At 35.2% G+C, this 11,145-nt stretch overlaps 1 protein-coding gene across 1 annotated transcript in view; it reads left to right on the top strand.

Moving 5' to 3' along the window:
* Nucleotides 1-6,186: 6,186 nt before the first annotated feature.
* The window catches only part of LOC149080014 (solute carrier family 35 member F3-like), a 31,133-nt gene continuing 26,174 nt past the window's right edge, over nucleotides 6,187-11,145 (top strand). The window contains exons 1-2 of the mRNA XM_089238943.1: nucleotides 6,187-6,389; nucleotides 7,773-8,209. Of these exons, the coding sequence (XP_089095069.1) occupies nucleotides 7,834-8,209 (376 nt within the window). The 5' untranslated portion in view covers nucleotides 6,187-6,389; nucleotides 7,773-7,833. The remainder of the gene's footprint in view (nucleotides 6,390-7,772; nucleotides 8,210-11,145) is intronic.

Here is an 11,145-nt window from a genome sequence, read left to right as displayed (position 1 = left end):
GTCCAAAATAATCAATTTTATCGGAAAAAACATTTTCTCTGTATTTAAAAAAATCGAAAAAAAAAATTAACGAGACCTCGGCTATAACGTTAATAATTGGTGGTCCTTGCTGAGTCACATAGAGAATAGAGTTAATGGACCTTTGCTTATAACGTCGATGAAAACGCAATGAACTTGGATTAAACGACACATTTTTGTCTTCTTTGTTTCCGTTTTTATGGTATTTTCTTGAGAAAGGTTTGGAATTAGAGCCCATCATATTCAGGGAATGTTTGTCTATTCTATTGAAATCTAACGTTGAAAAAAAGATTTATTACATATTTAATGCTCCAACTTGCTCATTGATCATTTTCGAAACATTCCCGTGTCTTGCCCTTCCCGACTTTTTTCTTATGTAACAATGTCCCGTTTTCCCCAGTTTTTTTTCCAACGAAGCTTACTTCAATGCATAATCTCTACTAGAATCGAGAAAAGAAAATTTGCATAATTTATAAATTCTGTTATATTGAACATGACTATAGAAATTCATCTCACATGTTTGTCATGTGTTCATTATTTTTTTTCCATAAAATACTTTTTTGGAGATTTGCTGTATTAATGTGTTTCTCGCCAGGGGTTATTTATTGGCAATATTTGACAATTTCACTGACCATTGGCAACATATTTTGTGAGTATCGGCGATGTCTTGTAGTTATAATATGTTTCCTCCATCAAATATGGTCACCCTAATCATAAAGAAACAATAACTTCATGAGCAATATTTGATTGTATCTGATTGTAATTTTCACCATAAAAGATCTTAAAAACATCAACCCCTCGCTTGTAATGACAAAATTTCACGGAATCTTCAATGACTGAAGATTCAACGAAATTTTGTCGTTATGACCGAGTTTGACGTTTTCAAGACCTTTTTGACGAAAATATAAGAGGCAATCAAATACTTTGGGGATGAAATTTTTATTTCATTATGATTGGGCTGACCAATTTGATCGAGGGAAATACGGATAATTAATACAGGGCATCGCTAATTCTCACCAAACGTTACCAAATGAGGACTAAATCACCAAATATACCAAATATTGTTTATAAAAATGACCCTTGGAGAGAAAAAAATTCTACAGCAAGTCTGCTAAAATGTACTTCACGGGGAAAGATGAACTTGGCAGATATGTGAGATAAATATCTATAGTTTTATTCATTATAACAATTTATAAAATATGTAAATTGCCTTCATTCTTGATTCTAGTGAAGATTGGAAATTAAAGCAATCTTTGTTGATTGGATGTTTTTTACTACGAAATAATCATGAAGCGCAAAATATGGGAATGTTTTGTATACTGGTCACGACAATGAGCTAGTCGTGACCAGTATAGCGTCAAACAAATAACTTTATTTTCTACTTTAGGTTACATGTATAAATGAGGAGTCAAAGTCAGAGTGGTGTAAGTTGCATTTTGAACAATTCTGACTCAAGTCCAGAAATGCAATCTAGAAGAGCTAAACTATTGAAAGAAAAAATTAACTTGGTCTCAGCTTCTCTCAATAGTTCGTCATTATATTGTAAAATCACTTAACTTTTAACGTGTGTGGAACTACGAAAACAATTCTAGTAAAATTTATTTTTCTCAAAATGAGGATTAATCGACTTACACTGCTCCGACTTTAACCCCCCCCCCCCCCCACCACCCAAATAGAACAACAGACGAACATTCCCTGCATGTGCTCAGTTCCGATCTTAGGAATTTCTTAGGCAAACGTCATTGTGAAACGGAAACAAAAAATGACGAAACATTTGTCGTTATATCTGAATTCATTGCGTTTCATCGACGTTACAACACAAGCAAGGTACATTAACATTATTCTCTATGAGGATCAGTCCGTACCGCACATAATAATTGATGCTATATCCGAAGTGTCGTTACAACCTAGGTCGTTAAACCACGATTGTGTTTTTGACATCAAAAACCGGTTTAAACTGTCAAAAACTGATATAAACCATCAAAATGCGTCAAGTACTTGCGAACAATTTTTTTTGTCATACTAGATATGTTGAAAAACAATATACTTTTTTGTGCAGAAAATACAATGTTTTACAGTTCAAAATATTAACCTGTTACAATTATTAAGTGGAAAATAGTAATTTTCACACTATAAATTTTAGTCTGCACAAGATTCTATTCCATAGCAAATCCGTCAAATCATTTTGCACATTACAGTGGGTGGCTCGAGCTTACCTGCCTCCCGGGTGTGAAGCTTCATGTGCCGCCCCTAGAGGAGACTCTGGCGGGAGGCTGACAGGGCTCCAGTCTTGGGGGGACCTCGAGATTTTTTCCAGAAGAAAGCCGCACACCATTACTTATCGTGTAAAATGCTCGTGACCATTCGTCCCGCTTTAAAGCAGATATATATTTTTTTCAGCTTTTTGGTTCAGTATCATTTTATCGTTCTTAGTAATGCCAGATAACTTAATCCTCAAAACAGCACTTATTGGTAAGCCATCATCACTTGCACTTATCCTTAAAAGATGATATATAACGAGATTGATTGGTTGATTTTTATTAAGAAATTTATTTCTATAAGATGTTTCTTATGCTCCAGGGATTTCCTTTGAACAAAGAATTTGACCGTTCCGAAAACATACTACGTGAGGGAACCAAATTGCACACTTGCCCCCTTGTGATAGAGTACAGGAGCGGCTCTTGGGCCATGCGATCGATTGCGCACGTGTGGCATTCCGAATTGTTGGGTTAAAAGTTGTGAGGGTGGGACTGACAGGGATCCAGCCCAGGACTATTCTTATCATATTTTCGCACTCTAAATTAACTGTAGAAGGGCTGCCCATGAAAAATCTGGTTTGGGGGAGAAGCAAGATTCTAGCCTAGGGGCCCCGACGCAGGATGTATGGGAAATAGGGTGGGGATAAGCAGGAAGCGCAAAAAATAAGTCCCGCACTGGTAGAGATTGTCTCGAACCATCCCTGGTAAATTTCTTTCTTATTTCTGGTAGCACGGTCCCAGGTCCTGTTTATTACTGAGTGAATTTTTAAAAAAATTTTTGAACTAAAGCCTACGCAGCAGTCTCTTACGACCTGCCGCTTGGGGACACTCCTTGGGGGTGGGGGCGCTTGAGCCGCCTCTAGCACATTAGTCAGTCTTTCAATTTTATGTTTGGGTAAAATATATATGTTAATGTTTACCAGTAAGAGCATTGTTTCAGGCTCCTAGAGTTTCTTAGATTATTTAGCGCATAATAACATAAAATTTAACATTGAGTATTTATAGCACGAAAAAATTTTTCAGACACTAATTTGTTAGAAAAAGAGTAATGTAGATAATTATAGTGATAAATATATTCCTTAACCCTTTCATTACCACATTAGGAAAAAAATAATTGTATCATGAAAAATTTTAGTTCCAATTGAGGCCTAAAAACTAAATAATTTTTTTCAAAAACTTATTTAGCACACAACGATTTAATTAACCTTGTACTTGAAAGTTTCGTTAGCACTATACGTTTGGGGAAAAAAAATGCCAATTCAAATATATTAATAAATATATTCATAATAATGACTATTTATTTATTTTACCACAAAAGGAAGCCGTAATTTGTTTTATACATTTTTTAGGGAACATTTTGTATAAGTATTGTTTTACTGCATAACACAAAAGTGTAATGTAGTTAACACTTTTATAGGAGGTGAAACATCTGAGTTCTATTAATTAACATATTCAAAAAACTAATAGTCCTATACTTGTGCTGTCATCTGGTAATCGTAAAGTAGTTATACAGTCTTTGTACTTCAAAATACCAACACTTGGTACTTTAAAGTACCGTCAGTGCTGAAAGGCTTAAGATAATTCAAGACATCATTTTGTCATTTTTGTAGCACCGCGGTCATTCTTCTGCACACGAGGGCTAATTAGACCGGGAATTGATGATTCCAAACGTCAGCGTTAGACATTTTGCCTTTTTTTATACTCGTCGAGGGGTTGGTGCGCTAACCCCTCGGTGTCGACTCTCTTTCTCTGTGGTCATGTTGTCACCGTATTTGTTGTATCTCCGAGTGATATATATATATATATATATATATATCATTGAATCGATTATCAAACTCGTGACACCTCTGAACATCCTTTGGTATTTTAGACGAATATCTTATCGCTAGAGATACGTAAATTTCGCAAAAAAAAAGTTTTAAAATCTGAAATTTCGCATTTATTCGCAGTAATGAATTCCAAATTAAAAATTTCACATTCGTTCCCAAAAATATTTTTTGTACAACATTTATTGTATGCGGGTGATATCTTGACGTTTTTCTCACACAACCTAAATTTTTTCATTGCCGGAATAGTTATATTTCTCGTCAACAGATGGCTCGGAATATGAAACTTTAGCGCTATCTGTCGAGAATAAATGTAACTATTTTGGCAAAAACATTTTTGTCATTTAATAAAAAAAAATTTAAAAAAATCTTGTCTTTCTGCGAAAAACCGTATCGTCTATGCTTTTCGAACTATTGGATTTTTACTTGTTTTTATTACTTTGTGATCTTTTTATTGGTGGCTTTGATTGAAGAAAATTGTTGTAGATCAACTCGGCCACTGTTGAAAAGCTCTGCTAATTCAAGTGTATTATTGATTGGTGATATAAAATTCGTAGGCATCGAAGGGGTCATTTTTTCTGAATTTTTTTAAATTGCGTACAATACTGTCAACTTCAAAGGGAAAAACCGTTTGCATCTACTCGAAAAAATCATTAACGTTTCCAAAAATGTCTGCATGTTGTTGGATACCTTGCGTTTTCTAATAAATTTTCATAACTTTTGAGATATCAATCAAAAACTATATTCATGCTATATTATTTATTATAATATTACGCATTTCAGTTATGTGCCGCATAAGCTTATTTTGTCCACGACAATCTCAAGAGGGTCTATATGCTATTGCTACGTAAACTAATTCCAACGCCTCGCTTATAGCGTACACGTTGATTATTACAAGCACTTCTCGAATCACAAAGGGGCTTTGTTATAACCGAACTCGACTGTATTCTCATCTAACACAATGTCAGAGAGGAAAGAAGTGACGCTTGTGGTTTTCCTTTCAAGCACTGACTAAAATTACGATTTTCCCACTTGAGACAGTGTAAATTACGTAGATTTCGCCAAAAAGTGTTAAAAAAATCAAGTTTTAGCATTTATTCGTCAAAATTGGCAAATTTCGCATTTATCGCATTTATTTCGGGAATTTCGCATTTATCGCGGTTATTTCGTAAATACGAAATTTACATATCCCTACTTATCGTCCGTTTAATTCTATAGAGTGGAAAGTTATTTGAATATTATATTTTAAGCTGTATTATAATAATAAATTTGATTATTTAATTAGTTAATCACAGATGTAATCTAATTTTAGACTTTACATGCAATTAACGCATTTATTTTCAATAGAAATTTTAATATTCAAATGCAATATTTGAGGTTTTCGACAGATTTTTGAAAACAGGTGTAAAAAACCAACCCTGATTATACATATAAACCAAGTTTGACTATATTTTGTTCCGAAATCGAGAATACACAAAGCATGATTAATTAACCACTCTGTCTGGATTTTATCCATCAGAACACTTGACTTTTCACTTTATTTATGTTTTCTTTTGTGAATGAATGGGGAATCATCCCAAGAAGAGAAAGGGCTAAACACTGTTTGCCACCACGAAACGAACCACAGCGTCGCAGTGGCCCACGAGCATGCGCGGTGTGTGAGAATGCATTTCTCCCCATCCATCCATCCCATATCACATCTTTCTCATCCAGCGAGTAAAGATGCCTGGACAGAAAGAGTTATCGCGGCAGAGTGGGAGGAACACTGCGGTTTTTTAAGCACCCATTTTCGAGGTAAAAAACATACATAACAAAAAAAAAAACAAAAAACAACCCACAAACAACCAAAAAAAAAATCAAATATTTATGGTTACGAGGAGAAGATAGAGATTCTACAGATATTTGCACATGGGGACCAAGGAAAAAAACCATTAAAACCTGAAGACGAACTGCATAAATAGCTTCAAAGGACCGTGGAAGGGGAGAAAAAAAATAGGAATCGGGAAAGGAGGAAAAAAAAAGTAATAATAAAAATAAGAAAAAAAGTAAAATGAGGTAAAACGGGCTCCACAGAGATGATCGGAGCGACAATGATTCGATCGATCCTCCAGTGAGGAATCCTTTCCGGCGTTTCTCGCGTTGCCAGTTGCAACTGTTATTTTCTATTGCCCAACTTCTCGATGGTTATTGCTTTCGCAAAAACAGCTGGAAGTGCTCTTCCAAATGTCAGTCCAGAGCAGTAACCCTTAAACAACCAAATACTTCACGTTTCTTACGAATAACACAGGTAAGACTCTTTTTTTTCCCAATTTTTCTTGTGGATTGCAATGTTCGTATAGTTTCGTATGTCATTAAATAAGGGTTATTTTCTACAAAATACTAATAATAGTAATGATAGACAGTGTTTTGGTTCCTCAGAGATACATGACAAAATATTTGAAAAATATATATGTTGTTGGAATCTAGAGATATAATTGAAATGCAAAAAAGTACCGTCAATTCAACAGGTAGATCTTGTATGGTATCGTGTGTGCTGTACTGAATTTGTTCTTGATAACATTATCCGTTTATTTGAACATCGTATTGATGTTAATACAGAATATATAACTTTTTTTATCCGAAACAAAGATAACTCAACCCATTTTGGATATGAGTAAATACCTTCGTGGAGCTGTGCTGAAATAAGAGAAGTTGGTAAAGAGCCTCTATGGTCTCGTGTATATTTGAATATACATGGTAAATACTAAATACATGGCCAAAAAAGAACCCATTATACCGATTTCTTTTCTCAATTTTTTTGGTATTTTATAAAGTACAACTTTTAGTGTAATTTCAGTGCAAAATATGGCTATACAAGTATGATATTTTTTTATCGAGAAAGAGTTGATTCCTTGTCTGTGTCATTTTTCAAGAGGTGCTGAAATTTTCAGAGATTTATAAAATCTCACCAAATTGGATGATTGGAAATAAAATTCAAGGTAAAACTATTTAAGTTTGCAAAGCAAAATTTTATCTGTTCATAGATAACATTAATGTTCATAGATAACATTAAAATCAAGACAAACTGTATATTTTACCTTTAATTAACCATTTTAGCTAATCAAAAATCCACTCAAATCAACTAAATTGCTGTGTTGATGTATTGCTTCAATTAAAGACATTAAAAATAATTCAGCTAATTGAAAATCCACTCTAATCAAATAAATTGCTGTGTTGATGTATCATTTCAATTAAAAACATGCTAACAGCATAAATTTACATCTGTTTTTGTAAGAATAAAAAATTTTCAATACGTTGTCATGGGGTGAGCCATAGAGAGTAAAACATTATATAGAACTTTGTTTTATTCATACGATTTTACACAAATCTAAAAAAATATTCAGCTCTCAAATTGTTTTCCACTATTTTTCAGTCACTGCTATCTCAGATCACACGATTGTTTGAATTTGCACAATTAAAAAAAACTGCTACACTGTTCAGACGTTTTCCACCAGTGAAAATCTATGAAAAAAGCAGTTGTCATTTATATACGCATTGATAAATAAATTTCTATAAATATGATGAATGGAATCAGCAACTATTGTAAGTTGATTGAAATCAATCTACAAAAATTATGTGAATCAATATTTTTTGCTTCCTTTCATATCCCACGCTTACTTTCTTTTTGTAGATGATGTCTAGTAGCGAGGGGTTGACCGAAGACATGATGGTGTCAAGGGATAGCGGTTAAGATGGAGTCCAGTATTTTTAGCATGACAAGTGCTGAAAATTCTCGGAGTCTAGATATGCATTCTCTGAGAGGTCTTGGCCGATTACGTTGTCCACCTGCAGTTGTTATTACACACGATCAAGACACTTACTCATCTTCTGGTATCAATCCATCATCGGGAGAACCATTAGTTAATCCAAAAATGCAAAGTGCTCTTTGCTCTAGTACGTTGTCCTTAGCTGCTGACGGCCGGAATGGTGTCTATGGCTCTGGTGGAGGTCCACCTTCTAGATCCGGTTCCCCACGACATAGCAAAGTACATCCGAGCGACGGAAACTGTTTACCGAAATCTTGTTCTTCAACGGTCCTTTCGTCTGATGGTGGATCACTGTCCGGTGGTAAGTAATCAACTGTCATATTTATATGTTAAAATCTTATACAGTACATTCTCGGGTTAATATGAAATGCCACTTTAATTTTTCTATTATTCCAATTTGAAACATGGCAGAAACCTGAAACCTGTATTTCTATAAAATGTTTTTGTTGGCAAGTATCGTGTTTAAAAATAAATATATAACTAAGAGAAAAGGCATTTAAAAAAATCATTTTCGTGGGGTAATATTGAATAGGGGGGTTCAAAATGAAGAAAACCAATTCGGATTGATCAAAAGCAAGATTTAATAAATCTATGGCAATGAAAACTGGAACTTCATGGCTTGTTTTTGTAGTTGATGATGCGGTGGTGTCATAGTCTACTCACAAGGGTCACAAATGCAAATCTTCCTATTCTGCCCCAAAACAGTCAAGGTGGGCCCAAAGAGAATAGGACACACATTATTTTTCTAGACCTTTCCTTTTCTATCTTACCAAACTTTCCATCTTAAAGAGATATTCTAGCCCAACTCAAATAATTCTCATGGTACTCCATATTACCCGACACCCCATCTGTGAAAAAATAGCGTTCCACCTAACCGGAGAGAATCGCCAGTTAAAAATGAGCACGGCACAATAAAATACAACACTGGTGATGCACAGTGTGCTTAGTTTCAAATTAATGGGCTCATTTCCAATAATTAATAAACACCTTTCTAAACTTACCTGAGTAAAAATTCTAGGAAGTAGAAAAACAAATATTCTCCTATAGTAGTCGTGATGATGGTGAAAACTGACTACAATAGAACTTCTCGGTCACGGACACTCACAGGATCAAAAATTTTGTCCGCTAACGGAGAGTGTCCGCTAATGGGGAGGTACTATATACAGTGGAACATCATTAATACGACTTTCACATTTATACGACATTTGGCTTCGGTCGCAATTGGTTTTTTCCCCCTACACATTATAATATACAGTAAAACCTCGGTAAGTCGTCACCTCATGTTATCCAAAAAGTATGGCGGCTTAAGCGGAGTGCCGTCAGTTTTACTTCTCTTATTACTTAACTTAATGTGGTAAAATGTACTGGTATACTTTGATTTATACTAGTAATTTTTAATTTAGACTAACAGAGCAACTGTTAGAATAGGTAGCTTTTCTTCATATCAGAACTCTCTATTGCACATTAATATTACATATACATCAAATTTAAAATTTTAGTGTTTTAGTTCTTCATCAGTAGCTCATGATACAACTGCAAGGTAATCTCGAACACGGGATCTCAAACACTTTTGACTTCAGGTTGGGGGGGGGGGGGCTGGGCAGGGAAAGTAAACAGAGGACCTCAACTTGGGAAAGGGCGTCTGAATTTTTTCAACAAAGATATTTTGTTTAAATTTGAAGCCCTAAATTAGTAGAGCCCATGCAGAAATGAGATCTAGCTCGAACTGCCCCTAACGTTTCAAAAACCTTAAGCCGGGTTTTCCTAGGAATAGGTTTTTTACGCCGCGTGAACCGAACTGGATCAATTCGCGTCGGCAAAATCGTGCTACATAATCACGCTACGCGTTGTGTTTTCCTAGCGTGGCGCATCAGATCAGGGCGGCTATATTATAGTTTATGGCCTTGGCATCAGCTACTCTGTCGTCTGCATGCTCCAGTTTGAACAGAAGAGAAAGAAAACACACAAGAGAGTGAAGAGAACATCGACAAAACGCGCGGCTCACGACGCATTTGACTCCTCCAGAAGCAGTCGGCCAATCTCGCCCGACGTAAAGCGCTGTCGTGAGGCGTATTGCGCTCTGTAGGAAAACAGTCATGCTGCTTTTCTTATTGGTGAGTGGACGGCGTGTCGCGCTGGGCGAATCACTTTGCGCGCGGCACAGGAAACCTGCTCCTAGGAAAACCCGGCTTTAGTTGGCAAATGAACTTCCCAGCGTAACTTTCATTTCTTAAACTGTTCCGTTTGGGTGTATAAAATTTTATGGTGACTTTTAAGCATATGGCAATGCTGTTAACAAGCTATTTTTTTAATGGGAGCCATAAAAACAGTCTGCTTTTTTTCTGACTTTCTCAAACTTTTTCATAGTGACGAGTTAACCGAAATTAGCGATGAGTAAACGAGGGTTTAATAACATTGTTGTCTATGAAAGCTGGAAGAGCCTGAAGAAAAATGACGACTTAACGAGGTTTTACTGTATATATGTTACTGAAAAAGAAATACACCGGCGGTTATGTATAATCATCAATCGTCTCGGTAAAGAAAGATTGCTCAAATATTTCACTACATTTATCACTTTTAGAGGCGATTATGCATAAGAAGTTTTTAACAACTGGCTGGTGCAAAGATGAATTTAGGAAAGAGAGAAAATTCATCTTTGCATCAGCCAGTTGTTAAAAGCCTTCGTATGGATAGCGGAGAGTGACGTCATCCTTTGATTATGCATAATTCCGAAATAAAGTTAGAAAGTCTGATAAATATGGAACAATTTAGAACCTTCCTTCTCTTCATTAAACCAATTAATTTTTTTTACACGCACTGTGCATATTTTGCAATAAAAATTAAATTAAAATAAGTGTCAAAAAGAGATAAAAACGTTCATAACAACATTATTAGTCTTGTTATGTTCGCTTTCTTCGTACGTATCAACAAACAAAACCAACACATTTCCATTCAAATTCACCATCCTGGTCAAGAATTATATTCAGTTAATTAAGTAATTAATTTACGATTTATTATGTTTACCAACACGAACTTCGTATTACACATCAGCTTCGATGAATATGATAAATTCTAGGTTTACGAACAAAAATTAGAGTAGGAAAAACATTAGAGTTTGTCTGATTTAACTATCCGCGATCGAGAGTGTCCACTAACATGGAGTGAAATACATTAAATCCCTATTCCACGAGACCGTTGAACAGAAAAGTGTCCGTTAACGAAGGTTCCACTGTATAT

This window comes from Pholcus phalangioides, unplaced genomic scaffold (assembly GCF_987345545.1).
Source record: "Pholcus phalangioides strain wild (caught in Gottingen) unplaced genomic scaffold, Ppha-v1.0 ptg000011l_1, whole genome shotgun sequence".
Taxonomy (NCBI): Eukaryota; Metazoa; Arthropoda; class Arachnida; order Araneae; family Pholcidae; genus Pholcus; species Pholcus phalangioides.
Note: the sequence above shows the minus strand (reverse complement) of the source record. Positions and strands in the feature narration are given on the sequence as shown.